Below are 25,130 nucleotides of genomic sequence, written 5' to 3'. Positions count from 1 at the left end.
TTGGGTTGGAATCACAGAGAGCCCAGGGCAGATACATTTAAGTAGAAGCCAGACTTGGGCTAAGAAACTGCTGATCTGATGTTCAAGAAATAATAGTGGATCCATTGTGAAAATACAGTAAAAAAAATAAACAAATCACAAAATAGCAAAGTTGGGTCAGAGCTTCCAGTACGGTGCCATCTTCATCATCTTGATATCTGGAAGGAGTCAGAGTGTAGGAGGATATGACGCTAAAGTCTTCATACTCAGAGAAACACCTGAGGGGACGTGAGTTAGACTAGGGGACTTAAATGACACTTCATGAACTGCTTTCACTTGCCTCCATCACTCACGCACCGCAGACTGTGGACTGATCTGATTTTGTATGTAGACGAATTACCTTGTGAATCTTATTGTGTGAAGTCAGAAACTAACTAGGACTTCTATTTACTGTATTTATTTTCTCCGGCTTTAAAAAGCCTAGTGGACTTATAGACTCTCACCTTATTCTGTTGGGGCGAGTGACTCTTTGAACTTACAATGGCCCCAAGACATTTTACTTTTTCCTTTGTTATTAGTTCCATGACTCCTGCGTGCTTTGTTGATTGTGAACTTGCTCATTTACCTGGGGACAGAATGTTTGTTCCCACACTCAGGACTCGACTATCGGTTACACAGAATCTTGGCCTCCCATACGATTCTAAAACACCTCTCGCCGGCTTTGCTTTCATGTTACCTGATGAAATTGCTGTACCACATGATCTTGTTGCCATCGGATGCACATTGATGTCACAAATCAGCAGAGCTCTCCCTGTCCTCTGCTTTAAGCTTCAATGAACAAGCCCTTATGACCCAGCCTCTGGAAATTGGCATAGAATCAGCTTGATCGAAAACAGAACAGTGGGTTAACTGCCTGTTCAGGGGCAGAGGGACAGATTTGTACCTTGTCAGCTCGGGGGTTTGATTACCTTTCAGTTACTGGCCCAACACTAACCACATGCCACCCCATTGTTAACAGTTTCAGCCCCTGGTTCAACCCTGATCTATCAGCTCCACCACAAGAACACCTTTTGACAAAAAGCTTGGAACACAAATATTCAGGCTGACTCGCTGTCGTTCAGGTTTTCAGTTTGGTAGAGCGGCCAGCTCTAGGAAGAGTCTTGGTGGTGCTAAGAATTTTTGCTCTGACATGCACTGTCAACTGTGGGACCTTATATAGACAGGTGTGTGCCTTTCCAAATCATGTCCAATCAGTTGAATTTACCACAGGTGTACTACTATTAAAGTTGTAGAAACATCTCAAGGATGATCAATGGAAACAGGATGGACCTGAGATCAATTAAGTCTCATAGCAAAGGGTCAGAATGAATATATATATATATATATATATATATATAAAAATATAAAACAGACTATATATCGGACACGGGCAAAATTACCCAAATCTAACTGCCTGTAGCAAGGAGATGCATATTCTTGAAACTATATTAGAAGGAAAACAATGAAGTTTGTAGAAGGGTGAATTTAAGGAAGGAGAATAAAACACATTAACGTCAACATTTTGTTTTCTGTGTGCATCATCTTTGGAATTCAGAAAGGGGCCAATGACCTAGGATGCTGGGTGTAATTTAGATGTCCACAAGAGGGAAGCAGTGTGTGCAAAATGTCACACATACATTCAAGAATAAGAGCTCTACATAATATGTTGTATCAGTCTCCCAGTCGTACATCAGGAGTTTGAACAGAAGTGCCCAAGTGGCCGAACTGATCAATTGATACTTTTCCAAGTACATACTGTATTTAACTATAGAGAACATACTGTATTACCATTGAATTGTAAGTTTACACAGGAATGTCATACATGATGGATCATTAGCTTCCCACATAAAAGGTACAAACCTTCACACCTCTATAGTCGGCCAGGTTGGGGGTGGAGTCAGACAGCAGAGGGGTCAGACTGGAGAAGCCAGTTCCTACATTTGAATGAGTGGGGGGGGGGGGGGAATGGAGGACCTCAATGCCTCAGGTCTATAGATTATAAACTCAGCAGTGTGAAGGTCCTGGGCTGGCCTGGTTACACATGGTCTGCGGTGGTGGGGCAGGTTGGAGACACTGCCAAATTGTCTAAAACAATGGAGGCGGCTTATGGTAGAGAAAGGACCATTAAGTTCTGGCAACAGATCTGGTGGACATTCCTGCAGTCAGCATACCAACTGCATGCACCCTCAAAACTTGACATCTGCGGCATTGTGTTGTGTGACAAAACGGTACATTTTAAAGTGGACTTTAAAATAATTTAAAAATACGAGATGCACCTTTGTAATAATCATGCTGTTTAAGCCGCTTCTTGATATGCCTGAAATGGATGAATTATCTTGGCAAAGGTGAAATGCTCACTAACAGGGATGTAAAGAATTTTGTGGACAACATTTCAGAGAAATTAGCTTCTTGTGTGCATGGAACATTTATGGGATCTTTTACTTCAGCTGATGCGTTTATATTTTTGTTCAGTGTACATTTGCTGCAGCACTACGACAACTCAGCGACACAACGGTAGGGATTATCTGAGCCGGGCTTGGGTCACTGATAAGTTGTCTCAACGCAGTCTTGAAATTTAAACAGAGAGTCCAGGAGCCAAGATGATTTGGATGGACTCCTTCATTCCTGTAGAGCATTTTCAGTTTCCAAAAGTTGACTATAAAAACTAAAGTCGTCTAACGCCAGTAGCCTGCTGAATTTCACAGCCGTGGATCAGAGATGTTACAGGGACGAAATAATTGGCCGCATTTTAGAATCTTTCAGAGATCAGTTACTTGAAGCATAGCTGATTGGTCAGACCAACGTTGGACAGTCCATTCCACAGGAGCTTCCTGTTTAAAGTTTCTGCCTAGAGGTGGGAGGAGCAGAATGGAGGAGTGATTGGATTTACAGACCATCTCAGAAAAGGAGAGCTCATGATGCCTATGTTGCAAAGGAGATGTGTGGATACCATTCCTCCATTCTACCGGTGTGATCAACACAGCCAGCTGCTAACCATACCATAACAGTAGCTTTAGGCTAGTTACAGCACAACAAGTTTCTATGAAGAAAATGTTTTAGATTTCAAACTTTTTCATGGTAATGGAGGTTACAATTTTAGAAACAGAAAATAAAATGACAACTCTATGGGAAGCTGTAGGCTAGTTCTATTTTTTAATTAAATCATTGTAGTAACACATTAATTTGTAAGAAAACAAAAAAAGGCAGAGTATAAACATATCATATTGATCTGAATGATCGGATCAGGGTGCATCTCAAGAGTCTAATGGCTTCTCCTCCATCTGCCCTGACAAGAACACAGCTGATGGCATCACGGTAGACACCTATCGACTAAGAATTTCCTTTCATGAGAGGAAATGAGGAGGCAACAGACTATGGAGAAGAAAGGCCCACTGTTACGGTCTGTGTGAATGATACTGCAGTGTTGCACCCTAACAGCAAGGCAACCTAAAACTCTGCTATAATTTACACCCTCTCCTCCACACAAACACATGCCCTAACCCAACCAGGCAAAGTGGTGTTAGTATGTACAGTCTGATAATGTGGGTGTTACTCCACTCTGTGTGTATATGCGTACACAGTCTTCTCCTACATCATCTCAGTCCTCCCAGAATGCTGTTCTACTGGGGGTATGCTTCGATCACCATCGCATGGCCCTGAAACACACACAGGTAAGATGACTTTTCTGTCCATTACATTAAATTAACTGGAAGTGTTGGTGTAGTGTGTTACCTGTCCTCCCGCAGCGCATGCAGCCACCAGTCCATACTGGCCCCCCTCCTTCAGCAGGCGGTGTGCTACCGTGGTTACCAGACGGCAGCCGGTGGCTCCAAACGGATGACCAAGAGACAGACTGCCCCCCCACAGGTTAAACTTCTCCATGGCAGGGGCCCCCACCTAAAGAGGCAGCAGAGTTAGGGGAAGGAGCTTTGTTCCAGTCAAGACATACTCTGGAACTTTGGCAACTACGCATCTTTTAACCCTCCCACTTTGGGCTGGATGTGTCATCATGCAGAATCTATGAGCAAAATTACTGTCTTACCTCAATTGGTTTCAAACTATTTTGTGACCAACTTCTTGAAGCTGTGCAGCACAATTTTTCCTACATTTTCCCCATGTGAGCCTACCCCTTAGCAATTAGAGTTTCAGCCAATCAGCCACCTGCCATTTGAGTGACAGCTAGCAAGATGAAAACACATCAGAGAAAGCAATTCCGTGCTGTACATATGTAGTACGTGATTATCAGGATGGCTTGGGCTTTTGAGTGCTACTTTGGAGGACTATAAAGCAGATCTTCCGGAAAGTCAAACACGCATGTACCCTGAACTTAAATTGAGCATTTGACCAACTACACAAGACTTTAGCTGTGGGTTGACAGAGATTAGAAATGGGGAAAACCTCACTGTTTGTTGTAAACAGAACGTGGATGAGGCAGAAACTCTGAAACCCACGATATTTCCTACCTTGTTAACTCAGCAAAAAAAGAAATGTCCTCTGTCAACTGTGTTTATTTTCAGCAAACTTAACCAGTTTAAATATTTGTATGAACATGACAAGATTCAACAGACAAACTGAACAAGTTCCACAGACTTGACTAACAGAAATGGAATAATGTTTCCCTGAGCAAAGGGGGGGGGGGGGGGGTGTCAAAATCAAAAGTAACAGTCAGTGTCTGGTGTGGCCACCAGCTGCATTAAGTACTGCAGTACATCGCCTCCTCATGGACTGCACCAGATTTGCCCGTTCTTGCTGTGAGATGTCACTCCACTCATCCATCAAGGCACCTGCAAGTTCACGGACATTTCTGGGGGGAAATGGCCCTAGCCCTCCGATCCAACAGGTACCAGACATGCTCAATGGGATTCAGATCTGGGCTCTTCGCTGAACATGGCAGAACACTGACATTCCTGTCTTGCAGGAAATCACTCACAGAACGAGCAGTATGGCTGGTGGCATTGTCAAGCTGGAGGGTCATGTCAGGATGAGCAGTATGGCTGGTGGCATTGTCAAGCTGGAGGGTCATGTCAGGATGAGCAGTATGGCTGGTGGCATTGTCATGCTGGAGGGTCATGTCAGGATGAGCCTGCAGGAAGGGTACCACAGGATGTCTTCTCTATAACGCACAGCGTTGAGTTGCCTGCAATGACAACAAGCGCCATCCGATGATGCTGTGACACACCGCCCAGACCATGACAGACCCTCCACCTCCAAATCAATCCCGCTCCAGAGTACAGGCCTCGGTGTAACACTCATTCCTTCGACGATAAACGCGAATCCGACCCTCACCCATGGTGAGACAAAACCACAACTCGTCAGTGAAGAGCACTTTTTGCCAGTCCCGTCTGTTCCAGCGACGGTGGGTTTGTGCCCATAGGCAATGTTGCAGACAGTCTGAGCACTGATGGAGGGATTGTGTGTTCCTGGGGTAACTCGGGCAGTTGTTGTTGCCATCCTGTACCTGTCCCGCAGGTGTGATGTTTGGATGTACCGATCCTGTGCAGGTGTTGTTACACTTGGTCTGCCACTGCGAGGATGATCAGCTGTCTGTCCTGTAGCACTGTCTTAGGCGTCCCACAGTACAGACATTGCAGTTTATTGCCCTGGCCACATCTGTAGTCCTCATGCCTCCTTGCAGCATGCCTAAGGCATGTTCACGCAGAGGAGCAGGGAGCCTGGGCATCTTTCTTTTTGTGTTTTTCAGAGTCAGTAGAAAGACCTCTTTAGTGTCCTAAGGTTTCATAACTGACCTTAATTGCCAACCGTCTAAGCTGTTAAGACACTAACGACAGTTCCACAGGTGCATGTTCATTGATTGTTTTTGGTTCATTGAACAAGCATGGGAAACAGTGTTTAAACCCTTCGCAATGAAGATCTGTAAAGTGATTTGGATTTCTACAAATTATCTTTGAAAGATAGGGTCCTGAAAAAGGGATGTTTATATAGTTAATATTTTACCTTAGCCTTCCGTCCCATGTAGGTCTGTGCAAACCAGTCTGAATCCAACGCTTTCAGGTTAGCCATGATCTGGCCCTGTTAAAAAAATACAGCGATGTTACTATAGATAGAGGGGAAACATTGAGTCATGTTATAGAACAGAGCAGTGAACTCTTCCTCAATATCACACAATCAGTACGTTGTCAAAACTAAACATTTAAATCCAATTTCATTTATCACACACACCCTGAATACAACTGACAGAAAAATGCTTAAACTTTTAGGTGCAGAGTTCAACAAAAATATAAAATATACAAAAATGGAGCTACAGTTTAAGTCAGAAGTTTACATAGCCAAATAGATTTAAACTCCGTTTTCACAATTCCTGACATTTAATCCTTGTAAAAATTCCCTGTCTTAGGTCAGTTAGGATCACCACTTCATTTTAAGAATGTGAAATGTCAGAAAAATAGTAAGGAGAATTAATTCTTTCAGCTTGTATTTCTTTCATCACATTCCCAGTGGGTCAGAAGTTTACATACACTCAATTAGTATTTGGTAGCATTGCCTTTAAATTGTTTAAACTTGGGTCAAACATTTCGGGTAGCCTTCCACAAGCTTCCCACAATAAGTTGGCCTATTCCTCCTGACAGAAGCTGGTGTAACTGAGTCAGGTTTGTAGGCTCGCACACACTTTCAGTTCTGCTAAAAAAATATATAGGATGAGGTCAGGGCTTTGTGATGGCCACTCCAATACCTTGACTGTTGTCCTTAAGCCATTTTGCCACAACTTTGGAAGTATGCTTGGGATCATTGTCCATTTGGAAGACCCATTTGAGACCAAGATTTAACTTCCTGACTGATGTCTTGAGATGTTGCTTCAATATATCCACATCATTGTCCTACCTCATGATGCCATCTATTTTTATTTTGTGAATTGCACCAGTCCCTCCTGCAGCAAAGCACATGATGCCACCCCCCGTGCTTCATGCCTGGGATGGAGTTCTTCGGCTTTGCAAGCCTCCCCGTTTTTCCTCCAAACATAACGATGGTCATTATGGCCAAACAGTTTTATTTTTGGTTCATCAAACCAGAGAACATTTCTCCAAAAAGTACGATCTTTGTCCCCATGTGCAGATGCAACCCGTAGTGTGGCTTTATGGCAGTTTGAGCAGTGGCTTCTTCCTTGCTGAGCTGCCTTTCAGGTTGTCGTTATAGGACTCATTTTACTGTGGATATAGATACTTTTGTACATGTTTCCTCCAGCATCTTCAGAAGGTCCTTTGCCGTTGTTCTGGGATTGGTTTGCACGTTTCACACCAAAGCACGTTAATTTCTAGAAGACAGAATGCATCTCCTTCCTGAGCGGTATGACAGCTGCGTGGACCCATGGTGATTATACTTGCGTGCTATTGTTTGTACAGATGAACGTGGTACCTTCAGGTGTTTAGAAATTTCTCCCAGGGATGAACGAGACTTGTGAAGGTCTACAATTGTTTTTCCTGAGGTCTTGGCTGATTTTCCCATGATGTCAAGCAAAGAGGCACGGAGTTTGAAGGAAGGCCTTGAAATACATCCACAGGTACACCTCCAATTGACTCAAATGATGTCAATTAGCCTATCAGAAGCTTCTAAAGCCATGACATCATTTTCTGGAATTTTCCAAGCTGTTTAAAGGCACAGTCAACTTAGTGTATGTAAACTTCTGACCCACTGGAATTGTGATAGATAGAACTCACTGTAAAACATAGTTGGAAAATGACTTGTGTCATGCACAAAGTAGATGTCCTAATAGACTTGCCAAAACTATAGTTTGTAAACAAGAAATTTGTGGAGTGGTTGAAAAACAAGTTAACGACTCCAACATAAGTGTATGTAAACTTCCCAAATTCAACTGCATATACAGGGAGAACCAGATCACTGTGGAGTCAAACGTTTTAGAACACCTTCAATTATGTACCATTTTCTACATGGTAGAAAATAATGGAATCACGTAGTAACCAAAAAGTGTTAAATTCAAATATATTTTATATTTGAGATTCTTTAAAGTAGCCACCCTTTGCCTTGATGAGAGCTTTGTACACTCCTCATAATAAGGTATTAGAGGTAGATATGTACATGAAGGCAGGGTAAAGAGACATCAGGATAGATAATAATAAGGTATTAGAGGTAGATATGTACATGAAGGCAGGGTAAAGTGACATCAGGATACATAATAATAAGGTATTAGAGGTAGATATGTACATGAAGGCAGGGTAAAGTGACTAGGCATCAGGATAGATAATAATAAGGTATTTGAGGTAGATATGTACATGAAGGCAGGGTAAAGTGACTAGGCATCAGGATAGATAATAATAAGGTATTAGAGGTAGATATGTACATGACGGCAGGGTAAAGTGACTAGACATCAGGATAGATAATAATAAGGTATTAGAGGTAGATATGTACATGAAGGCAGGGTAAAGTGACATCAGGATAGATAATAATAAGGTATTAGAGGTAGATATGTACATGAAGGCAGAGTAAAGTGACTAGACATCAGGATAGATAATAATAAGGTATTTGAGGTAGATATGTACATGAAGGCAGGGTAAAGTGACTAGGCATCAGGATAGATAATAATAAGGTATTAGAGGTAGATATGTACATGAAGGCAGGGTAAAGTGACATCAGGATAGATAATAATAAGGTATTAGAGGTAGATATGTACATGAAGGCAGGGTAAAGTGACATCAGGATAGATAATAATAAGGTATTAGAGGTAGATATGTACATGAAGGCAGGGTAAAGTGACTAGGCATCAGGATAGATAATAATAAGGTATTAGAGGTAGATATGTACATGAAGGCAGGGTAAAGTGACTAGGCATCAGGATAGATAATAATGAGGTATTAGAGGTAGATATGTACATGAAGGCAGGGTAAAGTGACTAGGCATCAGGATAGATAATAATAAGGTATTAGAGGTAGATATGTACATGAAGGCAGGGTAAAGTGACTAGGCATCAGGATAGATAATAATAAGGTATTAGAGGTAGATATGTACATGAAGGCAGAGTAAAGTGACTAGGCATCAGGATAGATAATAATAAGGTATTAGAGGTAGATATGTACATGAAGGCAGGGTAAAGTGACTAGGCATCAGGATAGATAATAATGAGGTATTAGAGGTAGATATGTACATGAAGGCAGGGTAAAGTGACTAGGCATCAGGATAGATAATAATAAGGTATTAGAGGTAGATATGTACATGAAGGCAGGGTAAAGTGACTAGGCATCAGGATAGATAATAATAAGGTATTAGAGGTAGATATGTACATGAAGGCAGGGTAAAGTGACTAGGCATCAGGATAGATAAGAGTCAAATAAAGAAGAGCATATGATTAGTGTGAAAGTGCGTGTCAAATCAAATTGTACTGTCACATACACACGTGTGTGTGTGTGAGAATGTGTGAGGGTTTGTGTGTATAGAAAGTATTGTGTTTGTGAGTGTGTATATAAAGTGCAGTGTGTGGTGGAGGGTCAGTACAGAGAGTTCTGGTACCATTAAGATGTGCTGGGCAAAATAAGCTGATCATGGACTTCAGGAAAAGGAGGGCCGAACAGGCACCCATTAACAGACGGGACTGTAGTGGAGCGGGTCGAGAGTTAAGTTCCTTAGTGTCCACATCACCAACGAACTGTCATGGTCCACACACACCAAGACAGTCATGAAGGCACGACAACATATTTTCCCCCTCAGGAGACTGGAAAGATTTTGCATGGGTCCCCAGAACCTCACATTTCTACAGCTGCACCATCGAGAGCATCACCACCTGGTATGGCAACTCTAAGCATCTGACCTTAAGGCGCTACAGAGGGCAGTACATCACTAGGGTTGAGGTGCCTGCCATTCAGGACCGGTGCAGTTGCCATACCAAGGGGTGATGCAGCCAGTCACGATGCTCTCGATGGTGTAGCTGGAGGATCTGGGGGCCAAATCTTTAACCTCCTGAGGGAAAAGAGGCGCTGCCATGCCATCTTCATGACTGAGTTGGTGTGCGGGGACCATGTCAAGTCCTTAGTGATGTGGACACTAAGGAACTGGAAGGGTGTAGAACTTATACTGAGCTCCACAAAGGAGATACAACATGTAGAATACATGACGGAGTAACTCACAGCAAAGGCCTCATGGAACTCGAAGACATCGATGTCATCCATAGTCAACCCTGCACGTGCCAGAACTTTCGGGGTTCCATATGCTGGCCTGAAGAGGAGAAACAAACTCATGACCTATTCATCCTCCTCTAAGGTTATATAGACCATAGAGCTACTATAGCTGGGTTAAAGGTTCAGGTCTACTGTATGTCCGGGTTACTCACCCAAGCAGCAGCTGGTCTTTGGGGTCCTGAGACACGAACACAAAGTCTCTGCAGAACACACACAGCAGATATACAACACACGACTACACTGCAGATACTTTTATGTAGTATAGTATAAGAGCACTAATACAGTATAACAGAGTACCTGAGGTAGGCCTTGGGCTTGTATCCCATGGCCAGGGCTTTCTCTTCTGACATGATGAGGACAGCTGATGCACCGTCGGTCTGAGGAACACAATTTAAACTCAGTCATTTGAGGTGTCGAGTAACAGTGCTCTCTCTCTGCGCGCGTGTGTGTGTGTGTGTTTGTGTGTACCAAAAAGGAAGAGTTAGCAGCAGTAACAGTGCCATGAGGTTTGATAAAGGCAGGTTTCAGTTTGGCCAGCTGTTCCATGGAAGATGGACGGATCCCGTTGTCCTTGGCGACCGTGTCACGACCTACACACACACACACACACATAATTGTGATCATCATCGCAGTCATAGAATGCTCTGTTTGATGCAGGGGTTGCCAATTGTTTTCACTTAGGTCTCCCCTTCCATCATTTGGAAACACCTAAACCCAATTTAGAAATTGTACCATGTGCATTTTAACAATTTGGTAACCATGATGGACTAATTAACCCGCTGGTCACTAGTCTCTCCAACACCCTAAAACCACCATGTGTCAACATGGTTACCTGGCACCTTGAAGCTGATGACGTCACTGAGGAGTCCTGCATCCTGAGCCTGTTTGGCTAGTGTGTGTGATCGTAGAGCGAACTCATCCTGCTCCAGCCGAGTCACTCCGAACGCTGCAGCAAGACGGTCTGCACTGTGACCCATCGTCTCTGCCGTGGAGAACTCTGCTACAGCAGGCAGCTAAACACACACACGATATAAAAACACTATACAGCCTTCAGGAAGTATTCAAACGCCCTGACTTTGTCCACTTTGTTAAGTTACAGCCTTAAATAAAAAAAAAACTAACATTTTATTTAAACTACAAAACTGAAATATCACATTTACATAAGTATTCAGACCCTTTACTCAGTACTTTGTTGAAGCACCTTTGGCAGCGATTACAGCCTTGATTCTTCTTGGGTATGATGCTACAAGTTTGGCACACCTATATTTGGGGAGTTTCTCCCATTCTTCTCTGCAGATCCTCTCAAGCTCTGTCAGGTTGGATGGGGAGTGTCGCTGCACAGCTATTTTCAGGTCTCTCCAGAGATGTTCGATCGCGTTCAACTCCGGGCTCTGGCTGGGTCACTCAAGGACATTCAGAGACTTGTCCCGAAGCCACTCCTGCATTGTCTTGGCTGTGTGCATAGGGTCATAATCCTGTTGGAAGGTGAACCTTCGCCCCAGTCTGAGGTCCTCTGGAGCAGGTTTTCATCATGGATCTCTGTACTTCGCTCTGTCCATCTTTCCCTCGATCCGGACTAGTCTCCCAGTCCCTGAAAAACATCCCCACAGCATGATGCTGCCAACACCATGCTTCACCGTAGAGATGGTTCCTGGTTTCCTCCAGATGTGACGCTTGGCATTCCAAGAGTTCAATCTTCGTTTCATCAGACCAGAGAATCTTGGTCTTCATGATCCAAGCAGGCTGTCATGTTCCTTTTACTGAGGAGTGGCTTCCGTCTGGCCACTACCATAAAGGCCTGATTGGTGGAGTGCTGCAGAGATGGTTGTCCTTCTGGAAGGTTCTCCCATCTCTACAGAGGAACTATGCAGCTCTGTCAGAGTGACCATCGGGTTCTTGGTCACCTCCCTGAGCCTTAGTAATTCCAAACTTCTACCATTAAAGAATGGAGGCCACTGTTCTTGGGGAACTTCAACGCAGCAGACATTTTTTGTACCATTTCCCCATATCTGTGCCTCGACACAACCCTGTCTTGGAGCTCTACGGACAATTCCTTCGACCTGACGGCTTGGTTTTTGCTTAGATATTCACTGTCAACTGTGGTACCTTATATAGACAGTTGTGTGCCTTTCCAGATCATGTCTAATCAATTGAATTTTCCACACGTGGACTCCAATCAAGATGTCGAAACATGTCAAGGATGATCAATGGAAACAGGATGCACTGGAGCTCGAGTCTCATAGCAAGCAGGCTGAATACTTACATAAATAAGGATCTGTTTTTTTATTTTTAATAGATTTACTGAAATATCTAAACCTGTTCACGCCTTGTTATTATGGGTTATTGTGATGTCATTATGGGATACTGTGTGTAGATCGCTGAGGATTATTTATTTAATCAATTTTAGAATAAGGCTTTAACGTAACAAAATGTGAAGAAAGTCAAGGGGTCTGAATACTTTCCAAAAAAAAAACCCACATATGACAAACCATCACAAATTAATTTCCTGAAGTTATAAACACACGTGATATACATACACACCTCAGGTGTGAGATGAGCCATCCTGATAGAGCCTATAAGGCTGAGGCGTTGTCCGAGGGTCTTCGCTCTGTTCAGAGCCAACATGGTCTTCCTCATCTTCCTGCTGTGACGAATAGGAACGTCCGACATAAACTCCACCCCTCCAGCTACTATAGTATCACACTGGCCTGCTGTGATCAGCCCCACACCTACAACACACACACACAGTTACTATCGTATCACACTGGCCTGCTGAGATCAGCCACACAACACACACACCGGTACCTGTGGCCATCGTCACTTTGAGCCACTGTACCAGCTGTCTTCTGCCGGGGGATTAGGTGTTCCTCCAGCTGCCTCTCCCTGTCCTAGTCAATCAACTGCTTGGGCCACTGTGGCCCCCCTCCGCTGGGCCGTGCTGTCTGGATCAGAGCTCTGTCCTTTTGGCTGTTGTGTCCTGCACACAGCCTGAACCACCACTCTCTGGATCAGAGCTCTGTCCTTTTGGCTGTTGTGTTCTGCACACAGCCTGAACCACCACTCTCTGGATCAGATATTCTTCACATCAACCTATGAATCACTACAAAACTTATTGTATGACCTCTTATACTCTATATTATGCCCAGCCTTTGGAACTTTGGTTGTCCTAGATATGGCTAATACACTGCTCAAAAAAATAAAGGGAACACTTAAACACAATGTAACTCCAAGTCAATCACACTTCTGTGAAATCAAACTGTCCACTTAGGAAGCAACACTGATTGACAATACATTTCACATGCTGTTGTGCAAATGGAAAAGACAACAGGTGGAAATTATAGGCAATTAGCAAGACACCCCCAATAAAGGAGTGGTTCTGCAGGTGGTGACCACAGACCACTTCTCAGTTCCTATGCTTCCTGGCTGATGTTTTGGTCACTTTTGAATGCTGGCGGTGCTTTCACTCTAGTGGTAGCATGAGACGGAGTCTACAACCCACACAAGTGGATCAGGTAGTGCAGCTCATCCAGGATGGCACATCACTGCGAGCTGTGACAAGGTTTGCTGTGTCTGTCAGCGGAGTGTCCAGAGCATGGAGGCTCTACCAGGAGACAGGCCAGTACATCAGGAGACGTGGAGGAGGCCGTAGGAGGGCAACAACCCAGCAGCAGGACCGCTACCGTCGCCTTTGTGCAAGGAGGAGCAGGAGGAGTACTGCCAGAGCCCTGCAAAATGACCACCAGCAGGCCACAAATGTGCATGTGTCTGCTCAAACGGTCAGAAACAGACTCCATGAGGGTGGTATGAGGGCCCGACGTCCACAGGTGGGGGTTGTGCTTACAGCCCAACATCGTGCAAGACGTTTGGCATTTGCCAGAGAACACCAAGATTGTCAAATTCGCCACTGGCGCCCTGTGCTCTTCACAGATGAAAGCAGGTTCACACTGAGCACATGTGACAGACGTGACAGAGGCTGGAGATGCCGTGGAGAACGTTCTGCTGCCTGCAACATCCTCCAGCATGACCGGTTTGGCGGTGGGTCAGTCATGGTGTGGGGTGGCATTTCTTTGGGGGGGCCATGTGCTCGCCAGAGGTAGCCTGACTGCCATTAGGTACCTCAGACCCCTTGTGACACCATATGCTGGTGCGGTTGGCTCTGGATTCCTCCTAATGCAAGACAATGCTAGGCCTCATGTGGCTGGAGTGTGTCAGCAGTTCCTGCAAGAGGAAGGCATTGATGCCATGTCCTGGAACGCCCGTTCCCCACACCTGAATCCAATTGAGCACATCATGTCTCGCTCCATCCACCAACGCCATGTTGCACCACAGACTGTCCAGGATTTGGTGGATGCTTTAGTCCAGGTCTGGGAGGAAATCCCTCAGGAGACCATCCGCCACCTCATCAGGAGCATGCCCGGGCGTTGTAGGGAGGTCATACAGGCACGTGGAGGCCACACACACTACGGAGCCTCATTTTGACTTGTTTTAAGGACATCACATCAAAGTTGGATCAGCCTGTAGTGTGGTTTTCCACTTTAATTTTGAGTGTGACACCAAATCCAGACCTCCATGGGTTGATAAATTTGATTTCCATTGACCATTTTTGTGTGATTTTGTTGTCAGCACATTCAACTATGTAAAGAAAAAAGTATTTCATAAGAATATTTTATTCATTCAGATCTAGGATGTGTTATTTTAGTGTTCCCTTTATTTTTTTGAGCAGTGTATATATAAAAAAATACACCTTATGGAACAGCAGGTACTGAAGCAACAAAGAGAGACACGGATTTGTGTTGTAGATATGTGGTAGTAGAGAAGATGCCTGAGGGAACAATGTACTGTGAAATCTGTTATGAATGTATTATAATTTACATCTGCCTAAATGTTGCTGGACCCCAGGGAGAGTAGCTGCTGCCTTGGCAGGAACTAATGGGGATCCATAATGAACCCCAGGAAGAGTAGCTGCTGCCTTGGCAGGAACTAATGGGGATCCATAATGAACCCCAGGAAGAGTAGCTGCTGCCATGGCAGGAACTAATGGGGATCCATAATGAACCCCAGGAAGAGTAGCTGCTGCCTTGGCAGGAACTAATGGGGATCCATAATAAACCCCAGAAGAGTAGCTGCTGCCTTGGCAGGAACTAATGGGGATCCATAATAAACCCCAGGAAGAGTAGCTGCTGCCTTGGCAGGAACTAATGGGGATCCATAATAAACCCCAGGAAGAGTAGCTGCTGCCTTGGCAGGAACTAATGGGGATCCATAATAAACCCCAGGAAGAGTAGCTGCTGCCTTGGCAGGAACTAATGGGGATCCATAATAAACCCCAGGAAGAGTAGCTGCTATCTTGGCAGGTACTAATGGGGATCCATAATAAACCCCAGGAAGAGTAGCTGCTGCCTTGGCAGGAACTAATGGGGATCCATAATAAACCCCAGGAAGAGTAGCTGCTGCCTTGGCAGGAACTAATGGGGATCCATAATAAACCCCAGGAAGAGTAGCTGCTGCCTTGGCAGGAACTAATGGGGATCCATAATAAACCCCAGGAAGAGTAGCTGCTGCCTTGGCAGGAACTAATGGGGATCCATAATAAACCTCAGGAAGAGTAGCTGCTGCCTTGGCAGGAACTAATGGGGATCCATAATGAACCCCAGGAAGAGTAGCTGCTGCCTTGGCAGGAACTAATGGGGATCCATAATAAACCCCAGGAAGAGTAGCTGCTGCCTTGGCAGGAACTAATGGGGATCCATAATAAATACAAAAATCAGACCGATACATGTGGTCATAATTACAGACCTGTTGTCATAGCGACGTTGGAGGAGATGCAGGCCATGGTGACGGTGTGAGATGGGATCTTATCAGAGAAGCCTGCTCCCAACGAAGCCTAGAAAACACATTATACACTCAGACACTCGGCATACGTGTGACAGGGAAGGGGGTGGTGTGTATGTGTGTGTACCTCTCTAGCCACGTTGCTGGTCTTCACCTCCTGGATGACGGTTCCATAGATGATGTAATCTACTGCATCTTTAGGGAGACTGGTTTTATGCAGCAGACCCCTACACAGACACACCAGTGGGAGATCCCCATTAGCGACAGCTACTCTTACCGGGTTTCCAACGACTAACAGGAAAAACATTACATCCATTTGGTTTTATTTTTTATGTTAAGCATCTATCAATTACACATACATGTCAGTACATACACAGAACAAGCAGGTCACATGGAGAGGCGTTGTGAGATGTGTATTAAACAGAGATGACTTACTGTAGAGCTGCTCTGGCAAGGTCATGGGGCATCAGATCAGCATATCTGGAAACACATATATTTTGAACACAGACACATTTTCAACCCCTCCCACCCCAACCAAACCTATGCTCCCAGCCTTACTGGAAACACACACCTTTTCAACCCCTCCCACCCCAACCAAACCTATGCTCCCAGCCTTACTGGAAACACACACCTTTTCAACCCCTCCCACCCCAACCAAACCTATGCTCCCAGCCTTACTGGAAACACACACCTTTTCAACCCCTCCCACCCCAACCAAACCTATGCTCCCAGCCTTACTGGAAACGCACACCTTTTCAACCCCTCCCACCCCAACCAAACCTATGCTCCCAGCCTTACTGGAAACGCACACACCTTTTCAACCCCTCCCACCCCAACCAAACCTATGCTCCCAGCCTTACTGGAAACACACACATTTTCAACCCCTCCCCTCCCCTCCCACCCCAACCAAACCTATGCTCCCAGCCTTACGTGGTTCCTGAGAGAAGGAACGGTGTTCTGACTCCTTCCACCAGAACTATGTTCTTCACTCCAGGTTTGGCCAATGTCTTCTTACTCTTAGTCTGGACTGGACACACAGACAAAGAAAATATAGTAGACGGTGTGTGACGTCACGAACGCAGGGAGAACAAAGAGTGTGTGTGTAGACTTACCCTGGGCATGGAGCTGGACGGATGTACCGAGGGAGCGGATCGCTGTAGAGAAAACAATCAGAGTGAGTGACAAGGGCTGACCCCATTTCATTTATCACGTGTTTAATATGTCTTACTTACACACTTTATTCTGATATTGTTATATTTGGTATCACTTGTTTGTTTTTCCTTCACCTCCAACCCCTTTCCATGTGTGGAACGGATGTGGGTGGGGCTAGGTCTACATAAGGGTGCTAATTTAACTCAAAAGCTCTGACGAAGGCCGTGAGGGCGATACCTAAAGCTCCGACGAAGGCCGTGAGGGCAATACCTAAAGCTCCGACGAAGGCCGTGAGGGCGATACATAAAGCTCCGACGAAGGCCGTGAGGGCGATACCTAAAGCTCCGACGAAGGCCGTGAGGGCGATACCTAAAGCTCCAACGAAGGCCGTGAGGGCGATACCTAAAGCTCCGACGAAGGCCGTGAGGGCGATACCTAAAGCTCCGACGAAGGCCGTGAGGGCGATACCTAAAGCTCCGACGAAGGCCGTGAGGGCGATACCTAAAGCTCCGACGAAGGCCGTGAGGGCGATACCTAAAGCTCCGACGAAGGCCGTGAGGGCGATACCTAAAGCTCCGACGAAGGCCGTGAGGGCGATACCTAAAGCTCCGACGAAGGCCGTGAGGGCGATACCTAAAGCTCCGACGAAGGCCGTGAGGGCGATACCTAAAGCTCCGACGAAGGCCGTGAGGGCGATACCTAAAGCTCCGACGAAGGCCGTGAGGGCGATACCTAAAGCTCCGACGAAGGCCGTGAGGGCGATACCTAAAGCTCCGACGAAGGCCGTGAGGGCGATACCTAAAGCTCCGACGAAGGCCGTGAGGGCGATACCTAAAGCTCCGACGAAGGCCGTGAGGGCGATACCTAAAGCTCCGACGAAGGCCGTGAGGGCGATACCTAAAGCTCCGACAAAGGCCGTGAGGGCGATACCTAAAGCTCCGACAAAGGCCGTGAGGGCGATACCTAAAGCTCCGACAAAGGCCGTGAGGGCGATACCTAAAGCTCCGACAAAGGCCGTGAGGGCGATACCTAAAGCTCCGACAAAGGCCGTGAGGGCGATACCTAAAGCTCCGACAAAGGCCGTGAGGGCGATACCTAAAGCTCCGACAAAGGCCGTGAGGGCGATACGTAAGCTTATTAAAGATCAGTGGTAGTATCAAGAGCAGTGTGCGGTTTCCTTTTTCCTTCATCTTGTTCAACTGTTACCATGCACCTGCAAAAAAGATTGCTCAGATGTGCAAGTGCCTTTAGACTGGTTTTGTTATATAAAAAAATGAAACTGTTCCAACGCACATGCTTTTGTTTCATAGTTGAAACAAATGCAACCGACGAGTACAGTTTATTTTACACTTAATTATTTTATTTCTTTCTTTTTTTTTTTACATTTAGCCTGCAGTAACAAACTAATGGACATTTTTTATTATGCTTTTTCAAATATTTACATTTCATTTTCTAATGTTACCTTACAGCACTTGTGTCAAACTCCACGGAGGGCTGAGTGCCTGCGGGATTTCACGCTTCCCATTTACTTCATCAATCAAGGTCACTAATTAGTAAGGAACTCCTCTCACCTGGTTGTCTAGGTTTTAATTGGATGGGAAAAACCAGCAGGCCCTCCATGGAGTGAGTTGGACCCCTACCTGGTTTTTCTAGTTGGATTTATTTAGACTGGTGGCTATCGGTACTCCTTGAAGTCTGACTATTTAAATATGCAAATTATCATTTTGACTCATTGCGCTTTGAGGATGAAAAGCTCAAGTGTTTGTATTTTATGATATTTATCTCAAGGTACTGCTAGTGTAAAATAGACATATTTAGAAGTCAGGGACAGGTGGGTTCAATTTTTTTTAAATGAAGTTTTTGAAAACTGTCAGATTGACTGTCTTGGCGGTTCTAGTGTTAATGTTTCACTCCATCACCAACCAGAATGTGGTATTATTCCACTGCTAGGCTCTGTAGCATTTTCTGTGATAAATAAGATGCATGACGACTAAAGAAAATACACATACTGCAATTTCATAATCGCAAATTAAGACCTGTAGACCAATAAGTATGACAAGGCAATTGTATTTACATCGACTGTTATTTACATTTTTCCAGGACAATTTGACCGACCCCAACTTTTTCTTTTACTTTCCTCTTTGTTTATGGGCCAAAAGCTGGCTATTACCGGCTAATGGACACCATTAAACACACAACTGTGTTGACTAGGAATGTGAGATGAGATCATGCAGTCTTTGTACCAAACTCTGTTTTACCGGGGTGAAAATAAATCTTGGTCCACCGAGTGTAGTCTGTTCTCTTGACCAATCCATTGGTCAACATGTTCAACCCAGTGTTTTTCCATATAGATACTAGATGAAGCTGCTGAACTTGTCTGATGCTTTAAGCACCGTGATAACTTTTAAGAACCACTACTAAAGGGACAGCCAGACATTTAGCCTAACCAGAAGAGAACCTGTCCCTGACCCCCCCCATTGCTGCTGGCCTTCGACACCAGCGGTCGGCAACCTTTTCCATTTGAAGTGCCATGTTATCGTTCATGGAACCGTTTAATTTATGTCTTTATATCTTTTTACGTTTCACTATTTGTTTTTATTAAATTCCCTTTGTCCTCTGAATTTAATAAAAACAAATAGTGAAACGTAAAAAGTTATCATTTTTAGATAAAACTATACTCATTATATTCACTAACATGTTGTCCACCCAATCAAAGGATCCGAGAATTCTTCTAGTACTGAAAGCTACAGCTATCGAGCACTGCATAACATGAGGTGAGCAGTTGACTCAGAAAGACGATAGTTCATTTTAAGAAATTAATTTAAGCATGAGACAGCTAGCTATATTTTGTTTAATGCAGCTAGTTAGTTTAGCCTACTCAGACACCTGGTTCAAAACAGAGACGGATGCTAGCTGGCTATCCAACACTGGAACTCTCAAGTAAAGCTAAGTTTTATTAAGTTATTGCCACCGGGGCCTGTAACTGCTTACTGTGACAGTACTGCATGATTGCAGCGGATTTACTAACACGTTATATATATATATATCTATCTATATCTATATCTCTATATCTATATCTATATCTATATCTATATCTATATCTATATCTATATATATATATACAAAAGTATGTGATCACCCCCTCAAAATGAGTGGATTCAGCTATTTCAGCCACATGTATAAAAATCGAGCACACAGCCATACAACCTCCATAAACCAACATTGGCAGTAGAATGGCCTTACTGAACAGCTCAGTGACTTTCAATGTGGCACCGTCATAGGATGCCACCATTCTAACAAGTCAGATTGTCATCAAATTACTGCCCCACTCGAGCTGCCCCGATCAACTGTAAGTGCTGTTATTTTGAAGTGGAAACGTCTAGGAGCAACAACGGCTCAGCAGCGAAGTGGTAGGCCACACAAGCTCACGGAACAGGACCACCAAGTGCTGAAGCACTTAGCGTGTAAAAACCGTCTGTCCTCGGTTGCAACACTCACTACAGAGTTCCAAACTGCCTCTGGAAGCAAAGCCAGCAGAAGAACTGTTCGTCGGGAGCTTCATGAAATGGGTTTCCATGGCAGAGCAGCCACACACAAGCCTGTAAAGCTGATGTAAAGCTTGCCGCCATTGGACTCAAAAGCAGTGGAAACGCATAATCTGGAGTGATGAATCACGCTTCACCATCTGGCAGTCCGACAGACAAATCTGGGTTTGGCGGATGCCAGGACAACACTACCTGACCCAATGCAGAACCAACGGTAAAGTTTGGTGGAAGAGGAAAAATGGTTGGGGCTGTTTTTCCATGGTTCGGGCTAGGCCCCTTAGTTCCAGTGAAGGGAAATCTTAATGATAGCGCATACAATGACAGTCTAGATGATTCTGTGCTTCCAACTTTTTGGCAACAGTTTGGGGAATCCTGTTTCAGCATGACAATGGCATCGTGCACAAAGCGAGGTCAATACAGAAGTGGTTTATCGAGATGGATGTGGTAGAAATTGACTGGCCTGCACAGAGCACTGACCTCAAGCCCAATGAACACCTTTGTGAAGACTTGGAACGCCAACTGCAAGCTAATCGCCCAACATCGGTGCCGACCTCACTAATGCTCGTGGCTGATTGGAAGCAAGTCCCTGCAGCAATGTTCCAATATCTAGTGGAAAGCCTTCCCAGAAGAGCGAAGGCTGTTATAGCAGCAAAGGGGGGGGGGGGGGGGTCCAACTCCATATTAATATCCATGAGCAGGTGTCCACATACACTACATGACCAAAAGTATGTTGACAATGTAGGCTGTGTGTAGCAGTTATGATATGAAGGTTTGGCTTGGAGGGGTTCTCACAAGGTCACAGACAGCTGATGTGTTGTGCACTGAAGTCCTGAAGCAAAGCGAAAAGGTGAGGAGAGCTCGTAGATGTGAGAAGGAATTATACAACGAGCAAAATGAACCGTGAATTGTGTGAGATCAGGGGTGCAGTCAGTGCGTCGATTCTGAAAAACTTTTCTTAAATCGGAAGCGGGAAAAACACACCCGAATTTGCTGTTGGACTCATGCTTACACCTTAGATCAGCTAGATGCGGGCAAAAGTGTGCAAGGTGGTGTTTAATGTGTTACTATCTGTCATATTGATTCCTCTCATTTCTTTAGACCTACGTTGTAAACTTTCATTCATAGGCCAGGTTGTATCAACCTCATGATGGGTATAAGGAACATTAGAGTATCATGTAGTAGCCTAAACCTGTCAATGTTACATTGAACTAGGTGAATGGAATATGAATGACAGTCATCCAATACGCTGTAATAGATATAAGACAACGCCCATAAAAAATAATATTTTCCTCATCTTAAAATATATAATAATAATAATAATAATATATCCCATTTAGCAGACGCTTTTGTCCAAAGCGACTTACAAGTCAGCTGGGGCCACTACTTTTACATATGGGTGGCCCTAGCGGGAATCGAACCCACGACGCTTGGCGTTGCAAGCGCCATGCTCTACCGACTGAGCCACACAGTATAATAAAACGGCACCAACCGCCACTGAACTAAAAATACCCAAACCAACAAGGCGCACGTTGAGCAAGACGCTCAATGAAAAAACTAGCAGTAGCCTAAACATCAGCGTTTTGTGAAAATCAGAACAAAAGCAATAATACCATTATAATGAATGTGTCGACATGACAGCAGTCATTTACTGGACATTATTTGTGGCCTCCCTCATGCTTACAGTATAGTGTGGGTTCACGTAAAAGTTGGATCTCATGTAGCAGTTTTCCCTTGTCCAACAGTCACCACTAGTCACTCACTCGATTGTAACACTGTTCAAACATGTTGATTCCAGCTAAAACAGCTGTTGTGGGTTCTGTTCTGAGTGAATCTGCTGACAGCCTCTTATGGAATCTTTGATGCTGCCTTGACCCTCATGTGTCTCTCCTGTAGGCCCTATGTTCTCCTGTCGCCCATCTCCTGTCGCAGCCCCCTATCCACAGACGGGACAGCAGTTGAGAAGGTGAAAAGCTTTAAGTTCCTTGGTGTACACATCACTGACAATCTGAAATGGTCCACCCACACAGTCAGTATGGTGAAGGCACAACAGCGCCTCTTCAACCTCAAGACGTTGAAGAAATTTGGCTTGGCCCCAAATACCCTCAAACTTTTACGGATGCACCATTGAGAGCATCCTGTCAGGCTGTATCACCGCCTGATATGGCAACTGCACCGTCTGCAACCGCAGGGCTCTCCAGAGAGTGGTGCAGTCAGCCCAATGCATCACCAGGAACACACTGCCTGTCCTTCAGGACATGAAGGTCAGACTCCACTCTGCGGCACATCAATCGGCAGGTTGAACATGGTGAGATTGTAGACTCCTAATTTGATAACTGTAAAATTGCCTAACTGCACTAACTAGCTACTTCACATGCTGATAGTTACTTTAGCATTATTGTGTGTAGCTACACTGGCTACCTAGCCTGCCCATACAGAGCATTGTGGGTTAGTAGTAGACTTGAGCTGAAACCGATTTCCACAACGATTTTCACGTTGCTACCAACCTTACAGCACTGAACATGTAAAAAGTGTTGGTCCCATGTTTCATGAGCTGAAAAAAAAAAAAAATCCTATCAATCTTCCATTCGCACAAAATGTTTCTCTCAAATTTTGTGCACAAATTTGTTTACATCCCTGTTAGAGAGGATTTCTCCTTTGAAAAGATAATCCATCCACCTGACAAGTGTGGCATATCAAATCTGATTCAATTGCATGATAATTACACAGGTGCAACTTGTGCTGGGGAAATAAAAGGCAACTTTAAAGTGTGCAGTTCTCACAACACAATGCCACAAATGTCTCAAGTTAAGAGAGCGTGCAATAGGTATGCTGACTGAAGGAAAATCCACCAGGGCTGTTGCCAGAGGAGTTAATGTTAATATCTCTCCCATAAGCCTCCTCAAACGTGGTTTAGAGAACTTGGCAGTACGTCAACCCGGCTTCACAGCAACTTCAGCTCAGGGCCTTCTTCACCTGGGGGGGGGGGGTGTAACATTTCTGTCTGTAATAAAGCCCTGTGTGTTGAATAACTCATTCTGATTGTCTGGGCCTGGCTCCCCAGTGGGTGGGCCGTTTTCATTTATTCTTATGTAAATCAGTAAATTCATTCAAATTAGTGCAGTTACATGTGTCAGTATATAATGCAAAATGAAACATTTGTTCACAAAAAAAATTGTTCTCACAGTGTTATGTAACACTGTAAATTATAGGAATTTGTGGTTTGGGGTGGATTTTTCCTTTACATTTAGGCATCTTTTAGTTTCAGTTTTGTACTCTAGCTTCAAACAATATATTTGGTTATATAAAATATATTTCACAGCAGTTTAAATGGTACAATGATTCCCTACACTATACTTGCTTGATTTGTCATAAACTGAAATTAGGCAAAGCAATACAATTTTAGCAACCAGGATATGGCAGTACGTTTTCTACACAGTGCATATTTAACAACCCACTCTAGCTGTTGCATCGTTATTCCCCCTCTTTAAAAATGTTTAACAAAGATTTAACCTGTCAAATATGGACATGCTTGCAGGAGGTGTGCTGTTTAGAATGTTTTCCCAATAATTGCATTCATGCCCTAACGCATATGGGTCCGGTAAATGTCTCAAACTTGTTTGGTGTGTGTGTGTCTCACCATACTGTACAGCCCAGGCAGGGTTGACTGGAGGACAACACCGTAGAGAGTTCATCAACATGGACGCCATTTTATCTGTCAACACAAACAATGTGGTCCATATCAATAGAGTAGGAAGTGCAGTAATCGAGTAGTTTTGCCCTACAGGCTGTAGGCTACAGCCAAAAACACGATGATTTGAAAATAACCTGTATGTGACGCAGTAGCCCCTCCACAGAGACTGGCGCATGTTGCTGTTAAAGCTACTTCGTTCGATAATGTGTTGATTTACTGTGTGTTGTAGATATGGAGATTATGATGACAGAGATAACCACTGAGGTATAGGATTTAACCTACTACACTTTACAACCAGCCCCACCCCCCCAACCCAGCGGTGACCCTTCACCCAGATCCCCTTCCAGAGAATGACAAGGGCAGAGTGACGAGACACTCTCTAACCCTGTACACTAGCGGGACTTCATTAATTCACAGACATTGTTGGTAGCTGTAGTTAAATGTACCCCAATGTTGCATTACATTTGGTTTAGTGCAACTAATGCCCTTTACCTTATATCTGTCACCCGGCAAAGCTCTCCTGTCGGTGTGTCTCTCCGGCGTCTGTGTCTGAATCAGATGGGGACTATCAAACCGCCTGTGTTCTCAGGACCCGTAAAGGGGGTTGGTTGTCCTAAGAGATGCCCAATTTAAAGTGTAAAAAAACTCATGAGGTATGAAACCTATTTTTACCTTTCACTGGAGATAATATCGTCAAAATCTAACTAAATATTTACAAAAAATGTTTTTACTTCTGACTAATTCAACGAT

The 25,130-nt window shown here is 44.4% G+C and overlaps 1 protein-coding gene across 1 annotated transcript; it reads right to left on the bottom strand.

Annotated features, from left to right (window-relative positions):
• Positions 1-3,158: 3,158 nt before the first annotated feature.
• hadhb (hydroxyacyl-CoA dehydrogenase trifunctional multienzyme complex subunit beta) lies at positions 3,159-25,001 on the bottom strand. Its single transcript, XM_064991810.1, has 16 exons — positions 24,873-25,001; positions 24,327-24,401; positions 17,105-17,146; positions 16,923-17,019; positions 16,428-16,472; positions 16,120-16,219; positions 15,957-16,044; positions 12,702-12,889; positions 10,993-11,173; positions 10,629-10,750; positions 10,458-10,537; positions 10,313-10,360; positions 10,110-10,197; positions 5,974-6,048; positions 3,751-3,915; positions 3,159-3,674 (listed from the first exon to the last, which is right to left on the bottom strand). Exons 2-16 carry the CDS (start codon positions 24,394-24,396, stop codon positions 3,639-3,641), a joined length of 1,425 nt encoding a protein of 474 aa, XP_064847882.1. The 5' UTR covers positions 24,397-24,401; positions 24,873-25,001; the 3' UTR covers positions 3,159-3,638.
• Between the last annotated feature and the right edge of the window lie 129 nt (positions 25,002-25,130).

Source organism: Oncorhynchus masou, chromosome 16 (assembly GCF_036934945.1).
Source record: "Oncorhynchus masou masou isolate Uvic2021 chromosome 16, UVic_Omas_1.1, whole genome shotgun sequence".
NCBI classification, from domain to species: domain Eukaryota; kingdom Metazoa; phylum Chordata; class Actinopteri; order Salmoniformes; family Salmonidae; genus Oncorhynchus; species Oncorhynchus masou.
The sequence above is the reverse complement of the archived record's forward strand: the minus strand, read 5'-3'. Positions and strand labels throughout refer to the sequence as shown.

Excerpts from the sequence above, each read along its gene's own strand:
- hadhb (XM_064991810.1), bottom strand. The coding sequence starts at position 24,396 with ATGGCGTCCATGTTGATGAACTCTCTACGGTGTTGTCCTCCAGTCAAC. Across the intron at positions 10,751-10,992 it reads CATCAGCTTCAAGGTGCCAG|GTCGTGACACGGTCGCCAAG; the intron begins GTAACCATGTTG and ends GTGTGTGTGTAG. Across the intron at positions 6,049-10,109 it reads AGTTCCATGAGGCCTTTGCT|GGCCAGATCATGGCTAACCT; the intron begins GTGAGTTACTCC and ends TTTTTTTAACAG.